The sequence below is a fragment of the Salmo salar genome, chromosome 17, assembly GCF_965601325.2.
Source record: "Salmo salar chromosome 17, fSalSal1, whole genome shotgun sequence".
NCBI classification, from domain to species: domain Eukaryota; kingdom Metazoa; phylum Chordata; class Actinopteri; order Salmoniformes; family Salmonidae; genus Salmo; species Salmo salar.
In genome coordinates, this window is record NC_138307.1 from 73,651,815 (window position 1) to 73,664,118 (window position 12,304).

At 47.2% G+C, this 12,304-nt stretch overlaps 1 protein-coding gene across 21 annotated transcripts in view; it reads left to right on the forward strand.

Annotated features, from left to right (window-relative positions):
- Positions 1 to 12,304, forward strand: part of LOC106576581 (neuron navigator 3) — a 226,349-nt gene that overhangs the window by 129,245 nt on the left and 84,800 nt on the right. For 17 of the 21 annotated variants that reach the window (XM_082964081.1, XM_082964077.1, XM_082964078.1 and 14 more), the window contains one exon: positions 4,867 to 4,982. In XM_082964081.1, the coding sequence (XP_082820207.1) occupies positions 4,867 to 4,982 (116 nt within the window). Of the gene's footprint in view, positions 1 to 4,866; positions 4,983 to 7,489; positions 9,205 to 12,304 lie in introns of those variants that run through there. The other 4 variants (XM_082964093.1, XM_082964092.1, XM_082964097.1 and 1 more) reach the window with 4 other exon arrangements.

The following is a 12,304-nucleotide window of genomic DNA, read 5'->3' on the forward strand; positions in this document are numbered from 1 at the left end:
CCTCAGCCTTCCCCTCAGCTCTGGTGCACTGCCTTCACCTCAGCAGGTTGTTAGAATGACAGCCCAAACTAACCTCAGCAGGTTGTTATAGAATGACAGCCCAAACTAACCTCAGCAGGTTATTAGAATGACAGCCCAAACTAACCTCAGCAGGTTGTTATAGAATGACAGCCCAAACTAACCTCAGCAGGTTGTTAGAATGACAGCCCAAACTAACCTCAGCAGGTTGTTAGAATGACAGTCCAAACTAACCTCAGCAGGTTGTTGGAATGACAGCCCAAACTAACCTCAGCAGGTTGTTAGAATGACAGTCCAAACTAACCTCAGCAGGTTGTTAGAATGACAGCCCAAACTAACCTCAGCAGGTTGTTAGAATGACAGCCCAAACTAACCTCAGCAGGTTGTTAGAATGACAGTCCAAACTAACCTCAGCAGGTTGTTATAGAATGACAGCCCAAACTAACCTCAGCAGGTTGTTAGAATGACAGTCCAAACTAACCTCAGCAGGTTGTTATAGAATGACAGCCCAAACTAACCTCAGCAGGTTGTTATAGAATGACAGTCCAAACTAACCTCAGCAGGTTGTTATAGAATGACAGCCCAAACTAACCTCAGCAGGTTGTTATAGAATGACAGTCCAAACTAACCTCAGCAGGTTGTTATAGAATGACAGTCCAAACTAACCTCAGCAGGTTGTTAGAATGACAGCCCAAACTAACCTCAGCAGGTTGTTATAGAATGACAGTCCAAACTAACCTCAGCAGGTTGTTAGAATGACAGCCCAAACTAACCTCAGCAGGTTGTTATAGAATGACAGTCCAAACTAACCTCAGCAGGTTGTTATAGAATGACAGCCCAAACTAACCTCAGCAGGTTGTTATAGAATGACAGTCCAAACTAACCTCAGCAGGTTGTTATAGAATGACAGCCCAAACTAACCTCAGCAGGTTGTTATAGAATGACAGTCCAAACTAACCTCAGCAGGTTATTAGAATGACAGTCCAAACTAACCTCAGCAGGTTGTTAGAATGACAGTCCAAACTAACCTCAGCAGGTTGTTATAGAATGACAGTCCCAAACTAACCTCAGCAGGTTGTTAGAATGACAGCCCAAACTAACCTCAGCAGGTTGTTAGAATGACAGCCCAAACTAACCTCAGCAGGTTGTTATAGAATGACAGCCCAAACTAACCTCAGCAGGTTGTTAGAATGACAGCCCAAACTAACCTCAGCAGGTTGTTATAGAATGACAGTCCAAACTAACCTCAGCAGGTTGTTATAGAATGACAGTCCAAACTAACCTCAGCAGGTTGTTAGAATGACAGCCCAAACTAACCTCAGCAGGTTGTTAGAATGACAGCCCAAACTAACCTCAGCAGGTTGTTATAGAATGACAGTCCAAACTAACCTCAGCAGGTTGTTATAGAATGACAGCCCAAACTAACCTCAGCAGGTTGTTATAGAATGACAGTCCAAACTAACCTCAGCAGGTTGTTATAGAATGACAGCCCAAACTAACCTCAGCAGGTTGTTAGAATGACAGTCCAAACTAACCTCAGCAGGTTGTTAGAATGACAGTCCAAACTAACCTCAGCAGGTTGTTAGAATGACAGCCCAAACTAACCTCAGCAGGTTGTTATAGAATGACAGCCCAAACTAACCTCAGCAGGTTGTTATAGAATGACAGCCCAAACTAACCTCAGCAGGTTGTTAGAATGACAGTCCAAACTAACCTCAGCAGGTTGTTAGAATGACAGTCCAAACTAACCTCAGCAGGTTGTTAGAATGACAGCCCAAACTAACCTCAGCAGGTTGTTATAGAATGACAGCCCAAACTAACCTCAGAAGGTTGTTAGAATGACAGTCCAAACTAACCTCAGCAGGTTGTTAGAATGACAGTCCAAACTAACCTCAGCAGGTTGTTATAGAATGACAGTCCAAACTAACCTCAGCAGGTTGTTAGAATGACAGCCCAAACTAACCTCAGCAGGTTGTTAGAATGACAGCCCAAACTAACCTCAGCAGGTTGTTATAGAATGACAGCCCAAACTAACCTCAGCAGGTTGTTAGAATGACAGCCCAAACTAACCTCAGCAGGTTGTTATAGAATGACAGCCCAAACTAACCTCAGCAGGTTGTTAGAATGACAGCCCAAACTAACCTCAGCAGGTTGTTATAGAATGACAGCCCAAACTAACCTCAGCAGGTTGTTATAGAATGACAGTCCAAACTAGCCTCACTACCTCCATGTCCTGATGTCTTTGCCTGCAGCATTACCCCAAGGCCCTCTGTTCCACCTGACATAGTACAGCTGAACTTGTGTCTGAACCGTCCATCATTTGGGTTTTTATATGCAGCAAATGTCTCTTGTTTGCCACTTGATTTCTGCGAAGGAGTTCAACTTTGTTGTGAACAATACAAAAAAAGGATTTATTTGGACAGTTTAGAAACTCGTTGTTAGTGGAATTGAGGGGGAATTATTGGGCATGTTTGTTTAAAATGTCCTCTGCTAAAGTGACAGTTATACTCCAAGATGAATTTCCAGCCTTTCTTTTAACCTTACTTGTCTTATCAAATGCATCTGATCCCAATGGCATCCCTGTCTTGTGCATTACTTTTGACCAGAGGCCTGTTTTTGACCATGGCCCACAGGTCTCTGCTCTAAGGTAGTGCACTACATAGGAAATAGGGAGCTATTTGGGACGCAGACTGCGTCTTGACTGATCTCTCATCATGATCCATCTAGAACAGGTTTCATGGGGAGACAGAGAAAAGAGGCCCTCATCCATCCCTCCATACTTCCACTCCTTTATCCGCATCCCGCCTTCTGTCATTGTGCCCACGGGACTGCATGTGGTGCCAAGGCTCGTTTGATAACCCTACAGTCACACACAGACACATGAGGGCTGGCCCGTCCAGTCACACTCCATCTTGATGTGTGTACAACCAATTGAATCTCTGCATCCCATGGCGCCCCAAATAACCCCTATTATTAGAGTGAGAGTTGGAAGCCTTGATTCCAGACGGACGCCACCCATCAAAGCTCATTTCCCACCTTTCAATCTGTCGACTGGATGGGGGCCGCTGGATGGTGACTTTGTGATGTCAGAGACAGAGCCTGTGCATGATGGCGGGCGTGCTAACAACAGTGGGGGGGAGTGGGGGGGAGATCCTATTAACGAGCCATAATCGGATTCCGAGGAACTTTTCCCTCTCTTCTCTTTCTCTATAATTTCCAAAAAGGGTTCAACCTTGGCACACAATGCACTCTGCTGCTCGCTGACTCACCATTGGGAATTCATCTTAATCCGTCCAATGCACCTCGCCGTCTTGCCCATTAACAGGCATCCCTGATTACCATTCATAGGCAGATGCAGGTGACAGCTGTTGTTCTCCAACCTGTTCTCCATCTGCATTAAATGGGAGACAAGCAACGCACAAAATACACTGTAATGTCATGCCATTAAAAAGGGATTCTCTTCATATCTCTCTCCTACTTTGTATTCATCAGGTCCTAATCATGAGCGGCTCAGCTACTTAACCAGGATGCAATCAACCAAAATGAAAAGCACGTTGTCTTCTGTGGCTCAGCAGCCAACAGGTTGACATGCTCAGTTCTACCTGATCACTCACACTCCTGCCTACCTCTCCCCTTCGCTTGTCCAATCCTGGCTATAGTATCCCATGTCTCCCTCCCTCCCCCTTTCCTCTGTTTCTCTCACTCCCTTCCGGAGGGAGGTGTGCCCCCGCCGACCTGCCTGACAGAGGAGGAACTGTCAGCGGCCTCGCACTTAGGGCCTCCCGCTGCGCCGCAATTTACCATCATTTCAGGGCCAATTAGGTTTCTTCCCTCTCCTGTGCCACAGCAGAGCAGCCGGGGCATAGGCTGAGAAGAGCAGAGGCAGCAGCAGTTAGCTGCAGTTTGTGTTTCGTTGATTACAGTCCCCCTGCCTCCGCCTTTGACAGCAGCCAGGGAGGTGATTGTAGGGCACTGCTGTGTGACGTTAACACTGTATGTGCGTCCTCTCTCTGACCTGATTCAACCTGAGATTCTCAGTTATGATTGGTTGTGCTGTGCTTTGTTTTGTTCTCAGTACATTTCTCAGGGTATTTTTAGACTGATTTGAGATCCTTGTTGTACATCTTTATAACATACATTCCTTAACTGAGTTGTCAGAATATATACCCTCCCCCAGTAAACAATTCATTTATCCATTCCTACATTTTTTGCAGGCTGTCAAATTGCTGCCATATTTCTGAATGTCTCTCTCTGTGAAATTCTATGTATGTAGAAGTAGTTTGTAGGGCGGATGTTAGAAACCGAGGTTTCACAGTGCTCAACTCATTGGCTGATGCAGCATTCTGTGGATGCCAGTTTATCTGTGGCGGTGCAGGTGGCTGGGGAAAGGCTTTATTGTGGGTGTGCCGGTGAGGGAGAGTTATCTAGCAGCCGTCAGGACGTCTGGCTGGGTTTCTCACATCTCTGCCCAAGGCAAGGGAACAAACACAGGCTGCCTACCAAATGGCACCCTATTCCCTTTTTAGTGCACTACTTTTGACCAGGGCCCATAGGCTATAGGGAGACAGGGAATGCAAGCCAGTATGTGGATTTTGACTCCACATAGGCAGGTTCATGTATGCACACACACACATGTACACACAGATAGAGACAAACTTCCCTTCACCCACAAAACCTCACTTCATCCAAGAGATCCTCCTGAGATATTCATCTTCGTCTGTTGAAAATACGAAAAAGCACAAATAGAAGTATTTCAGTCCAGCTCCCGTTGGGTTTTTTACCACATGAAAACAAACGCTCTATGCAATGTGTCTCCTGAATAACCATGGCTTTGTTTGTTTCTCCCAGGACGTACTCCGAGAACGACTGTACCACGGTGGCCCCCACAGACCACTGCCTCAGCCCCACCAAGGGAGACCTGGTCTACAGCAAGACTGCCAAGCAGTGCCTGGAAGAAATCTCAGGTAGGCAACACTCGCTGACACGTGTGTGTGTGTGTGTGTGTGTTACAGTATATTGTATGTGTGTGTACTTTCCGGTGAATGTGTGTGTGTGCATGTTTGTGTTTGAGGTAGCACGGGGAGTCCCTTGATCCCCGCCTCACACAGCGAAGGGAAAAGGTCAGGAACGACTGGCGGACACTGGAGGCATCTGTGGCCCTTTGTTTACTCGGTTGCCTTCGGTTATGCCCCGGCGCCCGGCGTCTTGTTCTAGCTGTGGGGATGTGGCGGCTCATCCGGATAGACAGTGGCCAGAGGCTGCAGGAGACAGCGATAGCTAGAATCTGTATTGTCTGGGTGGTGGGCTGGGCTGCAGCTCAGGTTGGCATTTACACAGAGACCGATAGAATTTCAATGCGATGGAAATGTAATGTGGATAATGTCCCTTGGAAATGATGACGTGTTATTACGTAGCTTTGGTGTTGCAGGTCAGGTATCTGCCAAATCATAGTACATCTATTGTGACATAGAAAATAGATATTGCTGTGTATTCCTGCCTAGTGGGTCTGCATGTTAACTTAACATACTGCGTGTCTTAGGCCTTGCTCTACTATAAGCTGGTTTGTCATTTGGGTATGGGATAACAAAAGATTGTTTTGTCACAAAACAAATGACTCCCCAAATCGTCGTCTACAAAGGGAACGGTCCCTACATAGCTCTACTTTAGTCCACTAAATGTATGCCTTTACAAAGCCACACCCGAAGTAAAATGTCTGGAATGTTGTGTTTTTACATCACCAAACCTGTAATATACACACTGTGGTCACGGCACAATGAGCGCCGCGGTCAGCGAGACTCCATTGAACTTTCTGCTTTGATTTGTTCATTTATGAAAATGTTTGCAGTTGCGTTCTACTCAGAAAGTCTGATTTTGCTGTTTTTTGGGGTCTTTTTATGAACGTATGTAGATGATAATCTGAGGAGCCATGGTGGTTCACTTCTGTATCAGGACGATTGTGTTGCCCCCAGACACTGATCTTGGGTCAGTTTTGTTTTTTCCCTCAATATTCATAAGGTTAGGATTCGGGGAGGGAAAGCAGATCCTAGATCTGTACCCTTGTTTTTTTTTTCTCAGTTTGGACTCCTGAACTGCTCCTTGGTTGGAGTGTGAGTCTGCGGTAGCCTCTATAGTGAAGGAAGTCTTTCAAAAAGCTACTTATGGTTCATCATCTTCGGGCAAAATTTCCTGCAGCCCTGAGTTTACATTTGAATTTACATTTTGGTGGTTTAACGGACAGAGCAACTTACAGTCATTTCACAGAAGATCAATGTAGAGGTAGGCATACAGTACCAGTCAAACGTTTGGACACACCTACTCATTCCAGGGTTTTTCTTTATTTCGAATAATAGTGAAGACATCAAAAGTATGAGATAAACCATATGGAATCATGTAGTAACCCAAAAAAGTGTTAAACAAATCAAAATATATTATATATTTGAGATTCTTCAAAGTAGCCACCTTTTGCCTTGATGACAGCTTTGCACACTCTTGGCACACATTTTAAAATGTCAGACTTGATTTGCCCTAACTAAAAATGTATCAACCCCTACAAAAATGTCTGGGGAGAAACAGGTCAAATTAAGATCCTACAACTGTAAATACCATCTCTGTCCATGGCAGTTAATGTCACCTTGGATATGGTTGCTCAGGGCAACTGCTACCATGAGTTTCTCTGCATCACGAGCTTATAGCATGTGTGGTCACATGGAGGCTGTTGTTTGTCTATGGTGTGTGTGTCTGTACTGTTGGGGTTATTAATACTAGAGGAAGTGTTGAAGCTGTTGACAGACAGTCTGCAGTCTTGTCGAGGCTAGAGGAGAGCCGGGGCTTTACTCTTTACCTCATTAACCCTATAACGTTTAATTAGCCTGTGCATCAGCGCAGCACGGCTATCAGGGAGCCGCAACTCGCAGGTGTGCTGTCCAAACAACTCCCAGTCACTCTGGTTTTTATCAGGGAAAGCAGAGGGAGAGGGGGGAGAAGGGGAGGAGAAGAGGGGGAGGAGAAGTGGGAGAAGGGGAGGAGAAGAAGAGAAGAGGGGGAGGAGAAGAGGGAGGAGAAGAGGGCTAAGGGGAGGAGGAGAAAGGGAAGAGGAGGAGGAGAGGGGGAGGAGAAGAGGGAGAAGAGGAGGAGAAGGGAAGGAGAAGGGGGGAGAGGGGGAGGAGGAGAGGGGGAGGGGAAGAGGAGGAGGAGAGGGGGAGGAGAAGAGGGGGAGGAGAAGAGGAAGAGGAGGAGGAGGAGAAGAGGAGGAGAAGAGGGGGAGGAGAAGAGGGGGAGGAGGAGGAGGAGGAGAAGGGGGGAGAGGGGGAGGAGGAGAGGGGGAGGGGAAGAGGAGGAGGAGAGGGGGAGGAGAAGAGGGGGAGGAGAAGAGGAAGAGGAGGAGGAGGAGAAGAGGAGGAGAAGAGGGGGAGGAGAAGAGGGGGAGGAGAAGAGGAGGAGGAGGAGAAGAGGGGGAGGCAGCAGTGTTGAACATGCATTTTCATCCTTTGACTCTCTTTCACTCACACACATGCTCCCCAAGTACCCTGCGACTTGTGGTGAGGCATTTCCTGAACTGAAGTGGGCAGACGTGGAGACTGAAGACACGTGCTTTGATGGTCGGCAGTAGCCACAGCAGAGGCTGCCACTACTGCAGCAGAGGAAAGGGAAACCAGCGAGACAAGAGAAAGGGAGAGAGAGAGAGAGAGCGAGAGGAGGGAGAAACAGATGAGGCAGAGAGTAAGAGAGAGAGCGGCAGAGGGAGAGGAAGGATAGAATTGCAGGCTGAATGCTAAAATGAACAGAGCGGAGAGATTGAGTGCTGGCTCCATTCTCTGGTGTGAGGAGAGGAAAGAGGGAGAGAAGCAAAGGCTCTGCTGAGCTGGTAATTAACAGGAGAGCAGAGAGGGAGAGAGGAATGAAATGCTCCCCTCTACTCTTAATAGAGAAAGATAAAGAGAGGGAGAAGCAGAGAGGGAGAAGAAGAGAGGGAGAAGCAGAGAGAGAGAAGCAGAGAGAGAGTAGAATAGAGCGGAGGAGAGAGATTGCGTGAGAAAGAGAGAGATGTAAAATCGCATTCATCCACACCCCTCACCGCTTCTTGCTGTTTTGAGGTGGAGGAGAGAGAGAGAAGAGGAGGAGGTGGGAGGTAAAGCAGTGTCTGTTTTTTTGTGTTGGTGTGTGTCTGTGGCACCAGTTATTAGCTGGGTGACCATGGGAATGCAATGTCTGGAGGATGCCTCTGGACTCTGCTGTGCGTGAGGGGGGGGGTTTTCATCCAGGCGTCTGCAACATGCTCTCCATCCCTCCATCCCTCATTCCCTCCATCTGGATGAAGCCTGGACCCTCAGTGAGCGCTGGACACGGGGCCACCTAAGCCCCCCCCCCCACAGATAGAGGAGTCTTCACCTCTCTCGCCACCATCTTCTCCTCTCCCCTCCTCCAGCTCACCAGCCACCACTTCCAGAATGTGAACGGGAACAGAGCCAAACAGGTGGACCAGCACAGACCCACTGACGAACAGAGAGAGAGTGAATGAGAGAAAGGAGGTGAAGATGAAGAGAGGCGCCGAGTTCTCCGTGTACCAGGGTGGAAGCCCCCCTCGCAGACCCCCCCAGCCCCTCCCAGACAACCTGAACCTCCGCAAGCAGCGCTCCTTGACCAACCTGACCCTGCTGAGCGAGGGCGAGCAGCGGGTGTACTCCTTCGAGCTAGATGACCCGCCCACGCCTTCCAAATCCTCTTCATCCTTGTCATCATCCCCAGCGCGTGGGGGCAGCCCCAGGAAGGAGCCAGCCAGGGATGGCAGGGGTGCGAGGGGCACCAGGGCGCGCTCCCTGTCCCTCTCCCTGACCAAAGTTCTCTCCCAGTCGGAGCACTCCCTCATCCCTGTGCCATGGAGGTGCACGGCGGTCGGGCGGGCATCGCTGGGCGGGCAACAGCAACCACCTCGGGAGACGCTACGTGGGCAGCTGGGGAAGCCCAGGGAGGAGGGTACGGATGAAGAGGGCAGCAGTGGGCGTTCGGACGACGAGGTGGCATCAGCGGCGGGCACCAGGGTCGGGGTCCAGGGTGGCAGGGAGAGGGGGTACTGGGCGGAGGAGGAGGCGGAGGGGGGCGCCCGCGAGGGCACGGCTCAGCTGGACAAGGAGGTGATCCTCACCATGCTGGGTGACCTGGAGCAGGTGCTGCACACACACCCACATTGTAAGTCTCTCACACACACACACACACACACACACACACACACACACACACACACACACACACACACACACACACACCCTTAGTCACACTCTCTCGCCGTAATACACACGCCCACACGCTTACACCGTAGAACACACCCACTCACACTCTCACAACGTAACACCCACACAATCTTAGTCACACACTCTATAAGCCACACACACGCTGTGAGTCACACACACAACTACAACGTAGGCATCACACAGGGGCGTACACAGGTCTCCATCCGTACGGTTGTATGTACAGCTGGATGTGGAGCTGCTGTTCTGGTAGTGCTGCGCTGACTAGTGTCAGGTAAAGGTAGTCATAGTTACTGTGTGGTAGTGGACTGAAGCTTGGGTAGTAGTGTCAGGTAAAGGTAGTCATAGTTACTGTGTGGTAGTGGACTGAAGCTTGGGTAGTAGTGTCAGGTAAAGGTAGTCATAGTTACTGTGTGGTAGTGGACTGAAGCTTGGGTAGTAGTGTCAGGTAAAGGTAGTCGACGGGGTAGTGGCTGAGCGGGGGGTCGGTGGTGCTGCGGGGTAGTGGACTGAAGCTTGGGTAGTAGTGTCAGGTAAAGGGCTAGTCGGGGGGGACTGAGCGGGTGTAGGCGGTGGTGCTGCGGGGTAGTGGACTGAAGCTTGGGTAGTAGTGTCAGGTACAGGTAGTCATAGTTACTGTGTGGTAGTGGACTGAAGCTTGGGTAGTAGTGTCAGGTAAAGGTAGTCATAGTTACTGTGTGGTAGTGGTTGTATTATTAGTAGTGCTAACAGAAATAATCATTTTAGAAATAGTAGAAACACTGGTAGTAATAGCAGTAACATAAATTGTGCTATCACTGTAGTAGTAATAGTAGCAACATAAATACTCATTGTGGTATTATTGTAGTAGCAATAGCAGTAGCATAAATACTCATTGTAGTATTACTGTAGTAGTAATAGTATTAATATAAATAATAATTGTGGTATTATTGTAGTAGTAATAGTATTAACATAAATGATCATTGTGGTATCACTGTAGTAGTAACATAAATACTCATTGTGGTATTATTGTAGTAGTAATAGTATTAACAAAAATACGAATTGTGGTATTATTGTAGTAGTAATAGTATTAACATAAATGCTCATTGTGGTATCACTGTAGTAGTAACATAAATACTCATTGTAGTGTCACTAGTAGTAATAGTAGCAACATAAATACTCATTGTGGTATTATTGTAGTAGTAATAGCAGTAACATAAATACTAATTGTGGTATTATTGTAGTAGTAATAGTGTTAACATAAATTATCATTGTGGTATCACTAGTAGTAATAGCAGTAACAAAAATACTAATTGTGGTATTATTGTAGTAGTAATAGTATTAACATAAATTATCATTGTGGTATCACTGTAGTAGTAATAGTATTAACATAAATACTCATTGTGGTATTATTTTAGTAGTAATAGTAGTAACATAAATAATCACTGTAGTAGTAATAGCTCGTATTGCACTGAAAAAGCCCAGCCCCAAATTCTCCCATTCTTGAAGAGGTACCAGTGCTGTTGCCAGCTGCAGCGTACGCGCTCCCTCCCTGCCTGTGAATACAACAGTGACAGTGATCCATCCATACTATCCCTGTCTGTGTGATCTATCCAGATAGTTACAGTACCACCTAAAGCCCATTTCCACACAAAGTTGCCATTAAAAGTGCCCAGCCTACCCAGCTGCAGTATAGTACAGTATGGCAGCTCAGGGTTTTGCCTCAGGGAACAATGTATTGGATGTGGTTTAACAAGCAGCTCAGTGCTAACAGAAATAAGCCCATTTCCACACAAAGTTGCCATTAAAAGTGCCCAGCCTACCCAGCTGCAGTATAGTACAGTATGGCAGCTCAGGGTTTTGCCTCAGGGAACAATGTATTGGATGTGGTTTAACAAGCAGCTCAGTGCTGTACTGCCTGTTAGGACAGAACTCAGCAGCACAGGTTTTAGCTGGGAGAAGTCATAACACTCTGGATCCAGTTTGTCCTTCCTCTCAGGCGTGTGGCTGCAGCAAGCTGCGGAGAGTTGACACATGCTATCTAACACAGAGAGGATTGTGGGTGACAATAGAAATGGGTTTGAATGATTTGAGTTGACATTCTCTGCACGAAGGCGTATTCAGAGTTTGGTGCATGCGAGCAAGCCTTGCCGAGCCCCTGGTGTGTTTTGTGAGACACGGTGTTAGCTGGACTCATTAGGATGTGTGGAGCAGGGAGTGGTGTTCACTCTCTCCAGGAGAGGTGCGGGCCTCAAGCTAAAGAGAACATGCATTATTGAACAGAGGGAGAGTGATACTAGGCAGCTGCTGAACCTGTGGCCTGTGTGTGTGTGTGTGTGTGTGTGTGTGTGTGTGTGTGTGTGTGTGTGTGTGTGTGTGTGTGTGTGTGTGTGTGTGTGTGTGTGTGTGTGTGTGTGTGTGTGTGTGTGTGTGTGTGTGTGTGTGTGTGCGTGTGTGTGTCCACGCATCTGTGTGTAAATGCTTGTGTGTGTGTGTTCATATTTGTGTGGGTCAACCTGTGGCTTGCGGTGCTGTCGCTGCATCGTAGCATGATTGTTGTGCTCAGCAGGGACTTGAATAGCGATGCATCTGACTGTGGCTGAGATCACCTCCCCTGGTACCACATTGTCAAGTGGTGCTTGCAGCTATATTCCCCCCGTCATAAACAGTCTAGAATGAGGTTCACGGCTTTTGTTACTCAAACATTCATATCATTTAGATACAAATAATGTTATTGATCTCTAGATTTCCAGTGAACACGGTGCGGGAGGAATCTAAGACCTAAACCTTTCCTCATAATCTCTTAACACCTATTTCCTTTTTTACAATCTGGTTTAATAACGGCATCAATATCATACTTTTTTTTTAAACAGTTTTATTTGCGGCAAATACCAAATTATTAATACTTCCATATTAATGTTTACATACTTCACACTTATTTCGACGTCAATATTATTACCTTTCGCTCCCAAAATCTAATCTGACCGCCTGTGAGTACAAAATGAATGGTACATATTACCTGTTGGGTGTGCCTATGGGGAGTGGTGGTGGTGTGTGATGGT